The sequence below is a fragment of the Danio rerio genome, chromosome 13, assembly GCF_049306965.1.
Source record: "Danio rerio strain Tuebingen ecotype United States chromosome 13, GRCz12tu, whole genome shotgun sequence".
Lineage (NCBI taxonomy): Eukaryota > Metazoa > Chordata > Actinopteri > Cypriniformes > Danionidae > Danio > Danio rerio.
The window spans coordinates 41248314-41270739 of record NC_133188.1 but is presented as its reverse complement, the minus strand read 5'-3'; the positions used below and the strand labels follow the sequence as shown (position 1 = coordinate 41270739).

General features: G+C 30.6%; 1 protein-coding gene across 7 annotated transcripts in view; it reads left to right on the top strand.

Moving 5' to 3' along the window:
- eys (eyes shut homolog) overlaps window positions 1-22426 on the top strand; it is a 522196-nt gene that overhangs the window by 395884 nt on the left and 103886 nt on the right. For all 7 annotated transcript variants that reach the window (XM_073920212.1, XM_073920209.1, XM_073920210.1 and 4 more), the window contains one exon: window positions 1742-1980. In XM_073920212.1, coding sequence (XP_073776313.1) covers window positions 1742-1980 — 239 coding nt within the window. The remainder of the gene's footprint in view (window positions 1-1741; window positions 1981-22426) is intronic.

Genomic DNA, 22426 nt, shown 5'->3' with positions numbered 1-22426 from the left:
GTATTTGCCATTTAAATTAATTCATTAAATCTTTCTAAGTGGAATTCGATTTTCTTGTTCTTATTTCGTATGGTTCTATGTTACTGTATGTAACGGAGGGTCTTGTATAAGTTTTGTTTTCGCTATCCTGGGTAATTAATTATAGTTAGATTTATTTGTGGCAAGGTTTAAAACTTGTCTGGCACCCGAAATCATGCATAAAATTTGTTAATATATGTATGTTATATTATAATATATTTCATTTTTTTGCCCGAGGGTGACTGCGTTAGAGGGAGATATTACCAGACGCACCGCCTTAACAGCGCCTTCCGTGGTTCAGTGGTAGAAATCTCGCCTGCCATGCGGGAGACCCGGGTTCGAATCTAACCTAAGAGTTATTAATTAAAAATTTTTTTTTTGTGTGTGTGTGACCACCGTTACACTGTTGTGCATTCATTTTTAATGTCGAACAAGATAATTAACATAGATTTTGTATAAGCATGAAAGTATGGTTTTAATTTTAACAAATGGGGCTTGTCTGTGTTGTGTGTAATTATGAGATTAAGAAATGTGGAGGAGGTTGCTCCATACATCCTTTACTCCTCTGATTAAAACACTAGGGGGGTATTCACTAAGAATGAAAGTCACCCACTGAAGCGTTGCTTATTTGCATGCACCAACTGAATTGTTTTGGTACCCTGTTCACCAAGGGAATTATGCAAATCAGATGAATGTCCACAATCATCTGTCTATGTGCATGTTGCTAGAAGCCTATCTGTCTATATGTTTGTCTCTATCTATCTATCTATCTATCTATCTATCTATCTATCTATCTATCTATCTATCTATCTATCTATCTATCTATCTATCTATCTATCTATCTATCTATCTGTCTGTCTGTCTGTCTGTCTGTCTGTCTGTCTGTCTGTCTGTCTGTCTGTCTGTCTGTCTGTCTGTCTGTCTGTCTGTCTGTCTGTCTGTCTGTCTGTCTGTCTGTCTGTCTGTCTGTCTTTCTGTCTGTCTGTCTGTCTGTCTGTCTGTCTGTCTGTCTGTCTGTCTATCTATCTATCTATCTATATCTGTCTGTCTGTCTGTTCCTCTATCTATCCATCCACTTATTCACTTTGTCTGTCTCTCTGTCTGTTCACCTATCTATTTATTTATCTATCTATTTATCTGTCTGTCTGTCCATCCGTCCGTCTATCTATCTGGTTTTTTATATTTTAAGAATTTTTCATTTTTTAACGCTGCATCTTGACAAAATTAGCTTTTCTAGATCAGTTATTTGCATTTCTTTGACTTTGAAAATAAGTTTAATTCTGCATACTTGCATTCTATATTGAATTGCTATTAAATAGCTACTCTGTATTCTGTTTGTTCCCTCAAATTAGATTCAGTGATTAAATCACAGTTTAAAAGGCATTCTCTATTAAATTATACAAGAATTAAATCCACGCCAAACTCTGGTCTGCAAACAACTCTTTTAAATGACATTTCATTCACTGCTTGCCTTTTTATTTATTTAGCAGTAAAAGGCTGTGATTAGGCTCACAAATCACTAAGTTTTGCAAATAAGTGAGTAATTGTGAATAATTTGCCTGGATAAACTGCGATAGATGTGCTTAGTGAATCTGCTCTGAAGTATAATTGTAAGTGATTACAAAGTAGTAAAAGTGCCCTGTGGAAATCTGTTTCAGTCGATTTAAAAAAAAAAAAAATTAAATCCATACCTTTTTATTTAATCTCATGTTGTTTTCTGCAGGTCTCAATGGCATCATGAGCCACCAACAAGCTCCACACATTCTCCCACTCTGCTCATCACAGTGGAAACTCCTCCTGGAGAATGGGTCAGAGTATTATCACCTACTCAGCCTGCACCCGTCTGCCCGCAGGGAATCTGTCTCAATGGGGGCACATGTCGACCTGTCTCTCTGCCCAGTGGAGCCTCGTCTTTCTTCTGTGACTGTCCTCTGCACTTCACAGGACGTCTGTGTGAACAAGGTGAGACTATCTCTTCCCTTTCCCCTCTACATCACTGCCAAAATCCTCCAGTCTCAGGATATGTTTGCAGTATTACATATTCGTTTTAAGACAACTTTTGCTAGAGTAACACCTGGCATTCACACTTCTCAGGAGTTGAAAATGGGTTACATTTCTATGTAAAAGGAACAAAACACTGACTTTTAAAAGTGAAGGGTAACACTTTACTTGAAGGGGTGTATATAAACAATTTAAAACATTAAAATTAAATAAATATTAATAAGAGTTTATGCATTCACTTAGTTGTTATTTTAAATGCAAAGGTGACATTGTTAACTTGCATTACATACAACCATAACTTGACATTACCAAGACAACATAAATCTGTCATAAATCTGTCATAAACATGATTGTCATGAGACCATTATATTATTGAGCCATGAATTTTACAACAGCGTCATTAATATTTTTCTTCGACTACAGTGGTACAAACTGAATTTATCATTAAATATTTTATTAGATATACAATTGTTTAGGGGGCATAGATATTTTGGATGACAAATTCAGTTTAAAAAAAGTGATCAGAAATATCTTTACAAAATTGTTCTGTTTTTATATGTTTAACTTTATTTTCAGGTTATTATCATCTTGTTTGTTCTAAATATTGGTAACATTTAAGGATATACTTTCAATTTTTATTTTGAAAAATACATTTTCTGAATGTAATTTAAAGCTAGTTTAGAGTATGAATATCATTATCATTCATTCATTTTCTTTTCAGCTTAGTCCCTTTATTAATCTGAAGTCGCCTCTGCGGAATGAACTGCCAACTTATCCAGCATTTGTTTTACACAGTGCATGCCCTTCCAGCCGCCTGCGCACTCATTCACACACATACACTACGGATTCCACCCCTACACACTCATTCACACACATACACTACGGATAATTTTAGCTTACCCAATTCACCTATACCACATGTCTTTAGACTTGTGAGTGAAACCAGAGCACCCAGAGGAAGCCCACACGATCATGGGGAGAACATGCAAACTCCACACAGAAATGCCAACTGATTCAGCTGAGACTCGAACCAGGGACCTTCTGGCTGAGGCAACAGCACTACCTACTGCGCCACCACATTGCCAAATATCATTATATTTTTTGTTATATTTAACACCTGCCATTCACACATCTCAGATATTTAAAAAAATGCTGCAGACCCCATTTTAGTTTGAAAACTAGTGAGTTTATAATGAGTTGTTTTTTAGTGTAGTTTTATCAAAACACAGACATTTAAAAGCAAAGGGTAAAACTTTACTTAAAGCAGTGTCCATAAGACTGCCAGGACACCTTTATAATTATGACACGTCCTGAATGTTAATGAAATTGTATGCATGATGATGCTTATGACAACTGTCAGTAAGTATAATACACTCAGTTATGTAATTTTAAATGCAAAGGAAATATTGTTTGAGATGTCTTTGTCATGATAACTTGACATAAGCGAATACATCATAACCTGACATTGTCTTTGACATCTTGACATTACCAAGACAGCATACACTGTAATAAATCTGTCATAAACATGATTGTCATGAGGTCATTATGATTGTGCCATTTTATAACAGCGTCATTAATATTTTTCTTGATTTGATTTATTTTATTTCCAACAGTATAATAAACTCTTAAAAGCAATAAATCAAGTTCAAATACATAATCAACAAAACATCTTCATATAATACCGTTAAAAATGTAGCTTATTATATTATTCTTGACCTAAACTACAGTGGTACAAACTGAATTTGTCATAAAAATGTCATTAATTATTATTGTCTGCATTATACAATTATTTGACAAAATAGTGACACCTTTATTGACAAATTCAGTTTTTTTCCACGACATTGTTCAGTTATTATGTGGTGTTTAACTATATTTTCTGTTATATGTGATAGTTTCAGTTTACATGTTTCTCACAGACAGGATCTCGACATTCTAGAGGATGCAGGGTTAACTAATACCCAATTAGTCAAGTTACCGACTGCTCACTCCTACTAAAAGTGTACTTAATGTAGTAATTTTCATACAACTTGCTAAATCGGTGATAACCAGAAATCAAATCCTAGCTGAAGTGGCGACTGCCCCAGTCTTGTGCAGTTAGTTTGGATATCATATACACGGATCAAAGTAGCTCCAGCCTCCACATAATCTACTGTATATAAAGAATTCAGAACACATCAAAACTTAAAACTTTATTTTCCAGATGAAAGCATATGTCATGCCAATTACAAAATCAAACAATAAAAGCTAATTCAGGAGTAAATGCACAACATCAATTAGTCAAAGATAAGTCTAACAGTATGGAAGAGTATCCAAGTTATACACAGTGTTGGGCTCGAGAGCTCGCACTATGGGCCAGTCTGGATACAGATTTGTGACCCCAACACATTTCGTCCTGGTCTTTAAATACTCTAAAAGGGCAATGAAGGGTGATTTGGGTAAAGTTAACCAGTAACTTAAAGGTTTACACATCTGTTGGGATTTAATCAAATGTTATCAAAGATAGTGGACAAAACCTCATAACCGACTATTTATCAATACCAGGGGGTAAGGAAAGTTCAGGGAAGAGGGCAAGAATTTGTCAAGGCCTACACTGTAAAAAAAATAATAATAATAATAAAAAATCTGTTAATTAATGTTTTTTTTTCCAGCAGCTAGGGTGCCGGAAAAAACCTATAAAATAACAGGTGTTAAATTACAGATATTTACCGTAAAATAATGGACTTTAAATAACAAACATTTCCTTAAAGTTACCGGTAAATTTCTGTAATTTACCATCTGTTATTTTACAATAAATGTCTGTAATTTAATTAACACAGGCTCATTCTAAAAACGTAGTCTTATGTTCGTTTCTGTACACAGCAAATTATGTAGCTAGAGGTACGCTGCAGGTTTGCTGCATTTCATTTTTTAAACAAATGCTACGGGGTGGTATGAAGCCGTTCCTTTTCCAGTTTACCATCTGACCGCTTACCTCCGTCTGGACGGTTTTCCCACTGCAATCAGTTTGTCCAGTTAGCTCGTCATGTACGTCGGCGTACTTGATACGCAAAGAGGAGTTGCCATGACGACGGGAATTCTGGTAAGGCAAAAACAAGATCCAAAAAATAAAATAAACAAGTAAATAATAGGATGAGAATGTGTTAAAATCCGAAAACATGGTAAAAATCGGACGAGGCTTTTCTTTTTCTGGACTGCTTTTGTAAATCGTTGGTTGGGTTTAGGGAAGTGGGTGGGCGGGTCAATCGAGAAAATTGGTTAGGTTTAGGAGCGGAGGAGGGTGAGTCAGTCGATTGGTCGGTTGATCAGTCAGTCAAACAGTCAGTCGACAGCGGCCTCTGGTGGGTTTACAGGAGAACAGCGGACATGAATGGCACTCGTGAAAGAAATATGAGATATGAAAAAGTACACACAGCGGCCTCTCATGGATTCGCAAAAACAAAAACTGCAAAAATACGTATCTCCAGGGTAGTATTTCATGGTCTCCAGAAACGTATATACGACTACGTTTTTAGAATGAGTCTGGGTTGAATTTAACGGCTGTTAATTTACGATTTTTTTTCCGGCACCCTAGTAGAGTTTTTAGTGTTTAATTACAGGACACATTTAAGTTTGAGTGAAATCCATCCGTATAAACAATCAAGATTAATGTGGAGGTTTAAAATAAGTCAATTCATAATGATACAAAGTCAAAAAGTAACCTGCAAAATCATTAACCAATCTCCCACTAAATGTTTTGACTAATAAAAAGTGCAGAAGCGATGTTAGATAGCAGGCACGCCATGTGGTAAATTTTCTCAAAGAAAATGGAAACCATGACCCATTGTTGAATCATTTTAAATAATTTATAATGTGATTAAAGCAAAATCCGTATAAGCAAGTTGTAATGTCAGAAACCCGTCTATCTGCTCACCTCAGAGTCCTACTACAAATGAGATGGTGACCCTGTAACCCGTGTTCTCCAGATTCATTTTACCTCCTCTGCCTCACGCCAGGATAAGACATGAATGATATTAAATTCTGGTGAAGGGAAAGTCTTTTACAGAGCCAACTCAATTGATATTGACTGACACTCAACTCACTGTACTGAACTGCCATGACAGAATATTTCACACTTTAACAATTTACTCAACTCCGAGCTGACAACTGCTGTTCCTTTCATCAAAATCACCACCCAGTTTAAGAAAACTGAGATTGTCTGCATGTCCAGCAATCCGGCATTCATCATAATGTGCTCTACCATAGTACTAATTGCTTTTTTATTGTATTTTGCTCCCGCTCCTGCTGACTCACTATGTTTTGGCCTGTATCAATAAGCCAATGTTCAGGTAAAGAGCTAATTTGCTGAGCTACAAGTTCATCCGTCTCTATTGATGTAACATTCAGATGCTCTGGCGGTGAGATGCCCAGCTTTAAATTAATTAAAAATCATTTATTCTTCTTTCAGGTTTCTATTTTTGTTCAGTGCCAGACGTTGATTGATATGTTTGTGAGCAGATCAGTTCAGTTTCTCTATGGGAAGGGGGGAAAAAGATAGTTTCAGATGAATCTGTCTGTATTTTGATGTTTTTTTTGCTGCAGATTATGCAAAAGTAATTAACAATTTTTAAAAAAATTATGTAAAAAAGTAAACATTGTTGTTGTTTTTTTTTTGTTGTTTTTTTTGACTGCTAGGATTAAAAGTAAAAAAAAAAAAAAGATTTAAATAACAAAATAGAGCTTACAATTTATACAGTAAAAAATACTGGGTTCCACACAATTCCTTCATGTTGTCCTAACACAGATAGATTAAGTTTACTTAATAGTTTTTATAAATTTAGGTGAATTGAACATAAAACAATTCAGTTGTTCCCCCAAAAAATAAGTATTGTGTTGTTTCAACTAATTTAAACAAAAATAGCTTGAACAAAAAGCAAAAATCATAATTATATTTTGGCCTATTATTATTATTATTATTATTATTATTATTATTATTATTATTATCATCTTTATTATTGTTGTTGTTGTTGTTGTTGTTGTTTTTATTTGCATTATTATTAGTGTTGTTATTATATTACTGTTATTGTATTATTATGTATTATATTATTATTATTATTATTATTATTATTATTACTATTATTATTATTACTACTACTACTACTGTTATTTTTATTAAATTACTGTTATTGTATTATTATTATTATTATTATTATTATTATTATTATTATTATTATTATTATTATTATTATTATAGTTGTTATTAAATTGCTGTTTTTATATTATTATCATTATTGTTGTTGTTGTTATGTTACTGTTATTTTATTATCATCATCATTACTATTATTATTATTATTATTATTATTATATATTTTGTTCTATTTTATCAACAAATTGAAATAAACACTAAATCAAAAGTGATTATTGTCATTTGTATTTAATATTTGTATAATATTTAAAATGTTATTAAAATATTTGTAATATTACATTACAATGTAATTACAATATTACATTTGTAATATTATTTGTATATAACAAAATATATCCTTTACTTTTTTATCAATATATTGTGATATTCTGTAATTCCTATTAATAATTAATGCTTTATCTGTTTAATCAAAATCTTTTTAAAATATACACTAAAATATACACATATTGGGATTTGTTTTGTGATCGCATTTAATAACAGTGTATTTTAACCGTAAATTTTAAATAAAACCAATAGAAACTGCTTCATTAAACAATTTCAATCACTTTAATGAAAGTGCCACTTGAAAAAGATGAGATGGCAAATTTTGTGCACATATGTCTAAAATATATCATATATTTACAAATATAATAATAATTTGCTAAAACAACCATAAACATTCAGTTTTAGGGGTCAGGTCAAGATGACCAAAAGAGGTCAGCTGGTGCACTGCTAACAATTTTCTGTAGAATCTGCAGTAACCTACTAGCACTTACAGTAACTTACTGTAAATCAATTACTGCACAAATACTGTATTTACATTTACAGCACCATTTATCTTGCTGTATTTACAGTATTATATGTACATATTTTCTGTAAAATATACAGTCATTTTCACAATGCAACTTTAAAATACAGTAACATACTGCATCACTGTCTTACTGTAAAATACAGTTCATATTACAGTTAAATACTAATTTTTTGTATTTTTTGTATTGTACTAAAAATTTGTAATTTACAAAAAACATTAACAGTGTTGTAGAAATTATTTTTGTCTGTCACAATTGTACATATATGAAACATTAAAAATACAGTATTTGTTCACAGATACACAAGTGGCTCGCACATGCATTTTAAATAGCACACTGTAAAAAAATACTGGTTGCCATTTGAACTTACATCATTTTAAACTGACTTAGAACAGTTTGTATAACTTATAATATTAAGTTAGAACATGATTCACTTATTTTAAGTTACGATTAAATATAAACACGTCACATATTTTTTTTTTTTACAGTGAGTAACACTTTATAATAACTACACACTACGAATTATTTATTAAGCATTAGAGAATAGTTAATTCATTATTTGTTGAGCTTTAACTCTACATTAACAGCATTAGTTGGCAGCTTATAAATGCAGCTAAAAATGCTGTATTCTTGACTTATAATCACATGTATAATGTTGAATGACAGGAGTGTTAAAATAAAGTGAAAACTATTTATGCTTTTTAGATCCCTTATAAATGGCAATTAAAAACTCAATTATATTCTAAACAGGAAAAAAAAGAAAATAGATGACTTTAATAATTTATAATAATTTCAAGATACACAAATAAAACTGTATCAAATGAAAAATAAATATTTGCAATCCTATCTTAAATCAAATGACTGTACAGTTTAAGCATTGCTAATAAACATTGGAATATTGTTTCATAACTTATTGTTAAATTATTATATTTTTGCTATATTTTAACACTCCTGTTATTTAACATTATACTTGAGATTATAAGTCAAGAATACAGCATTAGCAGCTGTATTTATAAACCGCCTATGAATGCTATTAATGTAGAGTTAATGCTTAACAAATAATCAGTTAACTATTCGCTAATGCTTAATAAATTATTCATAGGATGTAGTTATTATAAAGTGTTACCCAATGAACTTTTCTAGTCATCTCAACTTATATTAATCAAACTGATGAAACCTAAAAAGCATAACTTTAAAGACTGTAGATGAAACCTGCACGATTCACTTTTTTAATAAGTTGAAGTAAATTAAAACTAATATTTACAAACAAGCCACTGACAAACAACTAAAAAAAGTTTATATTAATAACCTTCCATTGATTTGTTAGTAGAAGACTCCAGTATAAACTCAAGACAAACTGACCTTCGTGTCACTGTAATTTAGTCTTCTCATAATTAACCTTCGGTAGACATGCTAGCATCAGCAAACATGTCAAGACAAAAAAGCGGCAAACATCCTAAGGGGTGAAAGAAGATGAGAGAGGGTGTCTGTGACTTCATGATGGAAATAGGGTCACATTCAATCTCTTCAATGTTAGACTGCAAATAAGAGGACAACTGACCTCAGTGATGGCTTTGCAGTCTGCTAGCAATTCCTTTAGGTGTTTGTGATGCTGGGTTTCAGGATAGAAATATGATGAAGGTCGAAGTAGTTAGAAAAATTAGAAACTGAACAACTTAGGACTTATTTGGTTTGCAAACAGATTTAAAATGACTGATTTTATGGTGATGTTTAGCATCTGTTTGTCTGAGAGCATCTTAACTAATGTGAGTTTTACCATTAAAGTATCTTTCTGCAGTAAGTAAATTGCAGAGGAGGGCAAACAGTTTTGTGGTCATCTTTAAATGCTTTTTGCTACTCTGTGATTCTCCCTGGTGAGATTTTTACAGCGTGAGACTGAAGTATGATAAATAATCTGCACTGTTACCTCTCTCTTCGTATCGGATATTGTTGTTGGGTGAATGAGGATTTTTTTGTAATGTTCTTGCATAGCAAAATATTTCATTTAGTTAAATTCACTAAAATCTGTTACAGTTATGTTGTCAGGTGATTTCTGTTAATGTACAGTTATGATTTGCTTTATGGGACCTTTATATCTTCTCTGTCTAATTTTGATGTTGCAAATCAACTGTGCAGTTTAAGAAAGGGAATTGTATTAACATTTTATTAGTTTAAAATAATTACCAGGTTTTTGTGCCATATTTTATAACACCAATCTAGAAAATATATCACTTCAAACTATTACAAATGTCAGTAAAAGTCACTTTTTTTCTGCATCAAAAGTTGTTGGGGGAAATGGAAAGGTCCTATAATACAATTCAAAAGCAAAAATAAAATTAATTAGCTGCTAGTTAATTAGTAAAAATTATTAGTACCTTATAAAGCCATGTTAAATAATTACCTCAACTTTTTAAATCTTAACTCAATTTTGTAAAAGCTGCTTTAAAACAATAGTTATAGTGAAAAGTGCTGTAAAAATAAACTTGAATTGGATAATTTGAAAAAACCATGAATCACAAAATACAGAAAACTGCTATTTTACTGATATTTTTACAGTAGGCTGTGGTAATGCTCTTGTTTTACTGGAAATATGTGCTGGTGCGATGCTTTCTCGCTGTAAAACCTGATGCTTAATAGAGTGCTTAAAATATGTATATATATATATATATGTATATGTATATATAGATATATATATATATATATATATATATATATATATATATATATATATATATATATATATATATATATATATATATAAATAACTATTTATATTAATTATTAGCTCATTGTCTAAAAACATTTTTTTATTTTTTTAACTAAAATATTAAGTTATTTGTACTTTAGTAGCAAATTTAATATATACACAAACATGTTAATTACAGTTTTGCTGAATTAATAAATAGAAGTATTATATAAATGTTTGCATGATATCATCTATCTATCTATCTATCTATCTATCTATCTATCTATCTATCTATCTATCTATCTATCTATCTATCTATCTATCTATCTATCTATCTATCTATCTATCTATCTATCTATCTATCTATCTATCTATCTATCTATCTATCTGTAACATAAAAATGAGGTGAAAACAGAGTTGAGGATCCAAATGCTTCATCGTTATTTACAAGAATACTCAGTCAGGCTATGGTCAATCACAGGCGCAAACGGGTGCATACAGGTAATCCGTAGAAGCGTAGTCAGAAACAGACAAACAAGTTACAGGTTAACAAGACTCAGCAAAGTGAGTGGGAATGTGAGCAGCGTATATAGTATGTGCAATCAGTATTTGATCAGCTTCCAGCTGTGTGTGTGTAATCATCGGTGATCCAGAACAGGTGTGTGTGTCAGGTGTATGACGGGAGTTGTAGTTCATATTAATTGATAACTTGTAGTTCTGGTGATAATGAATGTTCTCCAGCAATCTATAAGGGCGGGATTGCCGGGGATCGTGACGCTATCATGGAAGGTGAGATTCATTTATTCAGTATTTTTTTTAATAAATAAGAGTTAAAAGGAACAACATTTATTTAAAACGATATTCACGTCCTTTGCTGATCCATCTCCGCTCTCTCTGCTTCCCATGTAGTCCTGTTTGTGAAAAGACCCTAAAAATATACAAGTAAAAAAAACAGTAAGTATTGTAACTTTAGAAAATTCTTTAACATTTGCTGTCCTTTTTAATCAATGTACTTAATTTTTCTGAATAGAAGTATTGTTTATCTAATCAAAACTATAACAACTTCAATAACAACTATAACAAATTTTGCAAAACCTGAACTGTATGATAAATTGTTATGAGTAAATGCATATACACTCAATCCTGCTTTATAGTCAAGAATATGGTGAGCAAAATACAACACCTATACATATGCAAGTGAAATTTAAATAGTCAAAAAAAGTGATGTCAGCAATGTTCCTAATGACAAGCTGCCATCAAGATGAAAAGATTTTATTTGCCTCTCAGCATTTTTTCTTCACAGCTTGGTCATATTGTGGCCTCCTTTGGGAGCTCTGGATACACATGTGCCTTGCACCTCAAGAGTAATAATACAGACAGGGTTTGGTGTCAGGGCATTAGTATATATACAAGATGGTTTCTTCTGTGTAAAACTGCTCGGCTTGCTTTCTGACTTATTTTGGGGCATAATCTTGACACACGAGTCCCTAAAGGAGGAAAAGAGCTGTGTGCTGAGTACACTCTGCACACTCTGATTCAGACAGCACTTACAATACAGCTCTGTTCATTTTACCTGTGTCATGATCAGGCTTTTTGCAGTGATCACTTTATTTATTTTTTTAATTCAGTTCAAGTTTATTTGTGTAGAATTTTTCATGATTTAAAGAATTTCAAAGCAGATTTACAGAAAGAAACCATGATTCTGCTTTGTAAGAGTTAAGATTAAGAAGCATTGAGAAGTTACCATAATAAAGTAATGTTCATATTGCAGCAGTGTAATGTTCAGGTTTTAATGGCAAGATGAGTGCGATTACATTTTGTGATCATGATTACAATGTAAGGAAATTGGCTGATTAATAATTTTCGTCATATCTAAAAAGATAACATAGGTTATAATTTTGATTTACTAAATCAAAATTGTGACTTACAGAACTGAAATAACGATAAAACCCATAATTATGTGATTAAAATAGAAATTGTAATTTCCTAAATTGAAGTTATTATTTTGTCATAAATATGAGATAACTTATGACTTAATTCATATTTTTGTCATACTAAATTGAAGCTATCCATTTTAAGTTGACATTATGAGATTAAAAAGATAGATTATGGCTTTAAAAATAACAAATATGAGCTAAAATGTAAAGTAAAAAATCACTTTCTTGTAATTTTGTCTTTGAAATTTGTGATTTTGTGTCTTTGTGATTGAAATTTACTTTTTATATTCAAAATATGAGATTGTAAATAGTAAAGTATAATTCCATTTAGTAAAATATAATTTATTTAAAAATTAAATTATGGTTTGCTATTCATATTTTAGTTTTATTAAATCAAAATTATAATTTTTAAGCCAAAATTATGTAATCAAAAATAAAAAAAATACAATTTACTGTTAGAAATATGGCTTTAAAAGTCATAATTATTAAATCATGTCAAATCAGTTATAACCTGTCTTTTTGTCTTACTAAATAGTTATTGTTTTAATTGAGATTATTCAATTATTTTTTTATAAAATGATATATATATATATATATATATATATATATATATTTTTTTGTTTTTATTTTTCCCTCATTTATTTATGCTTTTTAATAACATAATGGGACCTTGATCATTTTTTCAACAAATTTTTACCTTGAAGAATAAAAAAATGACTTTTTTTTAATAGTTTAAAGTTTGCAAATTCTCCGAGTGTTCAAGCGGGTTTTCTCCGGGTGCACCAGTCCAAAGACATGCATAAATTGTATAAACTAAATTGTCCATAGCGTATAAGTGAGTATGTGTGAATCGGTGTGTATGGGTGTTTCCCAATACTGGGTTGCGACTTTAAGGGCATTCACTGTGAAAAAACAGAGAAAAATAGAGACTAAACCAAAGAAGAATGAATGAAATATGAATATGTATGATCATTTGTATGAAGCATCATAAAAAAAATCTATGTAAATTCTCACTTATTTGTGTGCAATTTACAATCATTGTGTTTAGGACTTGATGTCCATATGTTTGTGCAAAACAAAATTAGCATACAAATAATATCCATGAATTAGGAGTTTTGTGAATTTTGTGATTCATGTTTTTATTTTCCCCCCGTTTATTTATGTTTGTTAATTGCATAACGGGACCTTGATCTTTTTTCCTACAAATTTTAATCTTTCTTAAATATTTCTTATGCATTACATTATTTCAAACTATACTAACATGTCATTAAACACCACTTTGTTAAACTGTAGGGTTGAATTTTCAATATCAAAAGTCGACAGAGCAGAGATCAAGGTCCCATAATACAATTCACAACCATAAATAAACATAAAACACTTGTGAATAATTAAGAGATTTTAATTAAGAGTGTAGCTTCTGTCCATAATATTTCAAGCAAAATTAAACATTGATTTTCTTTAATATGACAGTAGTCTGTAAGTCTTTCATACAGTGTATGTAAAAGCTTGGCTTCTTCAGCCATTCATTGATGAAAGGAATCTCCGCTCCTATAAAAAGCAGGAAGGCAACCGGTGACCTCTCTCAATAACTCACTCAGCACTTCCGCGCTCTTCGCCCTTTCCTCGCCACCTCCGCCATTTGTTCTCCAAGTGCTAATTTGCAGATAATTAAGTAATCCACTGAAATGTTATTTGTCCCTCTGGGCACTGTGCGAAGCAAGAGGGGGCTGCTATAGTCAGAGCTGACTCATTTGTAGTTCCCTCTTGGGAAATATCACATAATCAAGCAGACACTGTATTAAATAATTCCTCCGAGCTTAGCGCTACATGTAAAGTTGGGCAGATTTTTTTTTTTCTGATGACCACACAACTGATCCATCCAAGACTTAAAATAAACACCAATGCCAATAGCCAATTGCTAGTGTTTGCAAATTATCATCGGTGAGTGTAAGAAACAGTGCTACTGGCCAGTTACCTAGCTATTTACTTGTTTCTTTATTATTATTATTATTATTATTATTATTATTATTATTATTAACAATACCTGAGAATGTGATGTGGTTTAGCTTGACTATCAGACAGTTTATTTATTTATTTATTTGTTTGCCTGTTTGTTCGTTCGTTTTTTTCGTTCGTTCATCTGTCTGTCCGTACATCTGTTTGTTCATCCATCCGTCCGTCTGTCCATCTATCTCTCTGTTCATTCGTTCATTCATTAAAAAAAAATCTTACATGAGCAGCTCAGTGTTTTCAGTGTCTTCCAGCAACAATGAAATGATAATAGTTAGTGTTACTGGCCAGTTGCCCAGCTACTTGCATGTTTGTGTATTATTATTATTATTATTATTATTATTATTATTATTATTATTATTATTATTGTTATTTTTATTATTATCAACAATATCTAAAAAATGTAGTATGGTTTAGCTTGACTATTAAACAGTTTATGTATTTTTTATTTGTTCGTTCATTTGTTTGTCCATTTTGTTTGTCCGTTTCTTCATCCGTCCGTTTCTTCGTTCGTGCATTTGTTCGTCCGTTCGTTCATCTGTCTGTTCAATCTTTTGTCTGTCCGTCAGTCCATCTATCCGTTCGATAGTCCATTTGTCCATTCATTTGTCGTTTGTCCATCTGTCTATCTGTCTGTTCGTTCGTTCATTCTTAAATATCATTCGTTCAACAATAAATCATAATATTATATTAGTTTTATCATTTTACTGTTATTCAAAATAAATAAATATTACATATATACGAACTATAGTATTATTTTTGTTGTTTTGTTGTAAATGAATATGAGCAATACCACTTAATAAAAATTAATGGTAACACTTTACAATAAGGGTGCATTAGTTAACATTAGTTAATGCATTAGTTAACATGAACTAACAATGAATAACGCATTTATTAAGCATTACCTAACCTTTGTTAATGTTAACTAAACATTTATTCATGTGTTAGCTAATGCATTAGTAAACATGATCTAACAGTAATTAAGGACTTTGTTCAGCATTACTTAATCTTTGTTAATGTTTATTTACACATTATCTAATGCATCTCTTTACATGAACAGCTTAATTAGTTCATGTCTACTCACTCATACACTAACGCATTTGTTAATGGATTAGATCACTTGATCTTATAATGAACAACACATTTATAAAGCAATACTGAATCCTTGTTCATGAAAACTTACAATGTTAGTTAACGCGTTAGTTAACATGAACAACATGTTAGCATAATTGGTAAAGCTTATAATAAGTGCATAGTTCCTGATCAATGTCAGGGACAAAGGAGGACTCTTTTGGAGTGTATTACATCAGAACCTCAGCTTTAACTGTTATTCATGTTTGTTAACACTTTACTAACATGATTTATCATTAACAAAGCATTTATTAATAGAATTGTGATCCTTATTGTAAAGTGTGCACTATTTCAACATTATCTAATGCTTAACTAACGTTAATTAACACATTACTAACATGATTTATCATTAACAAAGCATTTATTAATAGAATTGTGATCCCTATTGTAAAGTGTACACTATTTCAACATTACCTAATGCTTAACTAACGTTAATTAACACTTTACTAACATGATTTATCATTAACAAAGCATTTATTAATAGAATTGTGATTCTTATTGTAAAGTGTACACTATTTCAATATTACCTAATGCTTATCTAACGTTAATTAACACTTTACTAACATGATTTATCATTAACAAAGCATTTATTTATAGAATTTTGATCCTTATTGTAAAGTGTACACTATTTCAACATTATCTAATGCTTAACTAACGTTAATTAACACTTTACTAACATGACTTACCACCAAACCAACAATAACTAATGTTACTAACATCTGTGGGTTCATTAAAACAGATATTATTGATTTTCTTGGATTATTGATTTTCCTAGACCCAAAAAATACTCAAAACCATGTATCACTTAGACTTTCAAAACCTTTAATACATTACATAGTTATGTCAATTATAAAACCATAAACACATTTTTAGTTAAAGTAAATAAAAAATAAGTATTCAGTTTTTATTTTTACTATTGTTATATAAATTAATAATAATTATTATTAATAAATTAATAATTTCTAATTATCTAATAGAAACAATGTTTAATCTTTGAAAAACTAAAGGAATTTTTTTAAATATTAGTTTTATACTTTTACTGTCATTATATAAATTAATAGTAATAATTACTAATTAACTGGCTAACAATTTACTAAATACATTATAGAAACATAGTTTAATCTTTGAAAACGTAAAAAGCTAATTAAAAAATAGTTTTATACTTTTACTGTCACTATAAAAATAATAATAATAATTTTATGGTGTTCTGTGGTGAAACATTTCAAATCAATTTCTTTACTTTTATTGATTTAATAATAATCGTAACAATAAAGCTATTAACTTATTTAGTAGATACAAAAAAATTACTAAATTATTAATACTACAAGCAAATAAGCTAAAAAGTAAGGATTTTATAAGATATTATGGGTTTTATGGTTTAACATTTGAGAGGAATTAAAAAATAAGTATTAGTTTTTTTACTTTTACTGTTGTAGAAATTAATAATAATCATAATAACAATTACTACTAATAAATAAGTTAAAAAAAAAGGTTTTAATAAAAAAAATAATATGGGATGTATTGTTCAACATTGAAAATAAAAAAACAAGTATTAATTTTAAACTTTTACTGTTGTTATAGAAATGAATTATAATAATACTGTCTAGTATATTTTCCATAAAGACCTCAGTTTAAAAAAAATCTCTCTCTTTCTTTGTATCTCTCTGTAAAAAGATTTACAGAGCACAGATATATGAGATAATATTATTTTCCATCATTTACTGTGTATGTAGTGTGTTCTGGTTACTGTTGCAGATGCAGGGCTTTGGATAATGATCCATTATGATCAGTGTGATAAAGTGTTTGGGTCCAACACTGTGTCGAGCTGCTTGTTACAGATGCTGATTCGACTGGCAAACCATCCATCCTGAAAATAATGACAGCGAGAGACAGAATTTCCTCCCGAGCATCCTGTGAAAAATTAATGAGTCTTTGACGACCCTTTTGACCTTTCCAATCTGCATTTATGTGACACTTTTGCTTTTGTCGTTAAACCATAGAGACTCCATCTCACAAACTTTGATAAATGCGGCCGAATTGACCGTTTTCTCTTCAGAAACATGTCTATAATCAGATTTTCAGGAGACGGACTGTAAATCTGTTCAGTAGAAGCAGAAGTATCTGTCACACTTGTGTACCAGGATTACAGTTTTTTACAATGGCTATGACAGTTTTTTCAATACATTTAACAAGTTTGCTAAACTCTTAACGCACCAACACACCTAAAACACACAATTGACAAAACAGTTAATTTCATGCTCAAAATCACACATTGTAAACTAAACCTCTAAACTACTTTTCAAAATACAATAATAAACAAACACACTACACTATGTCTAACAAAACACTACAAACATGTTTCAAAATGACATTATTGTTCAAAACACTAACACATATTCTCTTCCAACAGACACATTCAGTCAATCAGAAAACACTGACAATAAAAACACTATCATCAGTTAAATTTACAGAAACTGCATTAGTTTATGTGTCAGCTTTGCCCCTATATTTTAAGACTCTCTAGATTTTCATTTTGTTGGGTTTAGTAAATGCATTTTCTTTTTTTTACTGCAAAAGTTCAATACAAAAATAAAGAAAAAAATTGCTTTATAAAATTTACAGTTGATGTAAAAAAATACAGACACAGAATTGCTGCAATAGACTTTATTTGCAAAAGGAAATCACTGCAAGATATACAAACAGAAAAAGTCGTTTACTGCAAAACACACTGTGCATAGTAAAGTAATGACTGTATTGCATAATCTTACCTGGATGTATTGGTGACGGAGTTCTGCAATGTACTCACTGTTCCTTTCAAAAACCTCAAAACTCTTTTTTTTAGAACATACAGTATGATCATGTGATTTGAAAAATCTCAACACAGGAGTGTGCTTTCCTTTCCAGATGGGAATCATGTTCATATGGGAGATGGGAGCTGTCATATATATATATATATATATATATATATATATATATATATATATATATATATATATATATATATATATATATATATATATATATATATATATATATATATATATATATATATATATATATATGTCTATATATATATATATATATATGTCTATATATATATATATATATATATATATGTCTATATATATATATATATATATATATATGTCTATATATATATATATATATATATATATATGTCTATATATATATATATATATATACATATATATATATATATATATATATATATACATATATATATATATATATATATATATATATATACATATATATATATATATATATATATATATATACATATATATATATATATATATATATATATATATATATATATATATATATATATATATATATATATATATATACAGGGAATATATTTGTGTTTCAGTTGACAATATGAACAGCTGTTTACTTTAGTTCTAGCCTATATAGGTTCTGTTTAGAACATGATGTTATCTGTTCTGACATACTGTGTGAAAGCATTGGTAAATTGGACTGTGAAATTACATAGTTTTGGTTTTGGTTGAGTTTGTGTGTAAAAGAAGTTCAAGCATTTTAAATTTGTGTTAACTGGATGCATTTTTTGTCAAAGCAACAAGAAATGTGTTAATTGTATAGCCCACGAAGACGGATGTTGTGCTAACCGTGTTAAGAGTTTAGGAAACTTGTTAAATGTATTGAAAAAAGTGTCATAGCAATTGTAAAAAACTGTAATCTCGCCTCAGAGAATATTACTCTGAAGCGCCAACAGTGACAATAATCGTGGTGCCAAGCGGCAAACTCCAATTTGACTCCAACTAAAGCAAGAGAAGCTTCTCTTGTCAAATCCCTGGTTATAATAATTCTCCCCAAAAACGTTATACTAGTATTTCTTTTTGGATTTGTACTTTTCTCAGTTACAGTTTAAACTAAATTGTACTTTTTTGAAGAAGAAGAAAGCCTTCATTTTTTCTAATTACAGTTTTATTTCAACTAAAAATGTGCGCGTTATTTTCTTCCTACTTGTAACTGAAACGAGTCCGGCAACGGAGTTGAGGATCCACGTGCATTTTATTAACACATTTAACAGAGAATGGTCATGCAGGCAATGGTCAACAGGCAAAAACTGAGACATATAGACCCAAAGACCGTGGTCAAAAGCAGGCAACAGATCGGTACAGGTGGCAAACAGGATAAACAAAACATGTGTCTAAAACCTGGGAAGGTTAGACAAGAAGTAATGCTTTAAAATGCTTACAGTATACAAAACTCAACGACATGTGTGTGTTAAGATAAATAGTCCAGATAATCAGTCCATGATGACCAGCGGTGTGTGAGTGTCAGTGTCCGGATGACTGTAAGCTGTGGCAGGAGTGATTGGAGCAATGACTTCTGGGATGGCCACGGTGTAAATGAACAGTACAGTAATGAGCTTATTGCCAAGTTATATCATTATGATAACATGATATCGTTGCCTTCAGTGATTTTCTTCAGTGAACTAGAATAACTAACGCAGACAGGATTTTTGATCTCATCTAAAGTAAGATATCGCGATGACAGATGATGACGTGTGCAGGTGTTGTAGTGGTGTTCCATTTCTTATGGGTACATTTTGAAGCTCTTCCTCTTCACACTGTTTCAAGGGGTAGGGGTGTAAAAATAGAATTGGGATTGGGTCTTAACTTCTGGAAGATTTTAGGCAAGGTCCTCACTAATATAGTTTTAGTTAAAAAACATATTGTTTCTCCACATTTTGGCCTGTAATTCAGCATTTGAAACTGCATACAACCCTACTATGTAGTTTGCCAAAAAAACAGCATGTGAGCCAAGTAGAGTGGACTACAAAAATGGAGGCTTTAATAAACGATAATGCATTCGAGTCATGTGACCAATTCAGCTAAAATGGTGGATAGTATCGTAAAGCAGTGTTTAAAATTCTTGTCAGTTTGTATAGGATTCTTTTCTTCAAAGAACACAGAATAACTTCTCAGAGCTGTTGTTTTGGCACATCTCCCAGTCTATATTCTCACTCATTTTTTCAATTTCATACTCCTGTGTTTTTGCAGCAGCAAATCCACCCCCCTATCAAACATTAAAAAACTTTTCTTTGACATATTAGGTTTCAAATAGGTGATGCAGCTCAAAGTGTCTTACATCTTAATATGCACAGTATGGGGAAGAAAGCTTTTTCGGTTGTTTCAGTGTGGATAATCATCTTATTGCGCTGTTTTCAAATTTATCCAGATTAGTGGTGATATGCCTAAAAAAATCTGTATTTGGTTTATTTTAAAAAACCTGGATTTTAAATCACAAGAAAAAAAAAATTAACCAACTGCCTTTTTTTGTAATATTATAACATCTTAGTAATATAATCATACCTTTACAGAATAAAACAAAAATTAACATTTAATCAAACTCATACCCAGTAAATCCAGAGAAACACTTTTCAAGTGGTCTCTTCATTTTATGAATATCCATTAGCTGCCTTTTTAGTATATTGGCAGAATGCAGGAGATTGAGAGCATTTAAAACCCAGTAATGATAATCTGATTTACAGTTAATAATTTTGTAAGGTAGTACTTTATTTTGATGGTCCATTTGAGTATTAGTATACTGTCTGCTTAATCTGTCGGTACTGCTCCTTCAATAGACATTTAACTGACTATAAGAAACTTTGCAAGAACATGTCAACTTAGACTAACCCTAACCCCAACCCAACAGTTTACTCTTAATCTAATGAGAATAAGTTGGCATGTGGCACTTAATTCAACAAACGGACCATCAAACAACCGTTTTTGCTAAATATACAATCATTTGTTTTTCTGAACTGTTACAAATCTCAAACAAAGTAATCAAAGTAGTATTTTGTGTTAAAATATTTGTAGAAAATTGCTTGGTGATCTTACCTTAAAATAAATAGTATTATAATTATATATTGTTGACCTTTGCTATTTATTTTAACCCTCTTTAAGCAAACTATTTACTGTACATCTGTCTGACAAATTACTTTATTTAATTGATTTTATAGTAACACTTTACTTGAAGGGGGTGTTCGTAACACCGTCATAAAACCTTTGTAATTCTGACATGACACATGTGAATAAGATTTTATGCATGTTATTAAGTGTTATTTGCTCAGGTATGACTTTTTTAACGCAAATATGGCAGTGTTTGTAAAGACTACTTGACAAAAACAAATACATCGCAACTGGTCCTAATCTGTCATAAATATGACTGTCATGAAGCCATTATAAATGTGTCAAGAATTTTTTTTCTCATAACTTTCCAGTGGAACAAACTGTATTTGTCATTAAAATGTCTCATTAAGAGTGTCATTACTCTGTAGAATTATTTTTAAGAGTGTCATTGCCATTTAATGACATTTTTACGGCAATGCAGCTTGTACCAATGTAGGTAAAAAAAAAAAAATTAATTACACTCAAATTCAAAACTCATGATATATTTATAATGGCCTAATGGACAATCATGTTCATGACAGTTTTATTACAAGTTTAGTTGTCTTAGTAGTGTCAAGTTGATAAAGAAATAACAAGTTGTAATATATTAAAGTCAAGTTGTGATAACAAACAATGTCATCTTTGCATTTAAAATGTCATAACTGAGCGAATTACACTTTTTATAAGCATTGCTATGTCACTCCTGTTACTTTTCAATGGTCAAAGGGGGT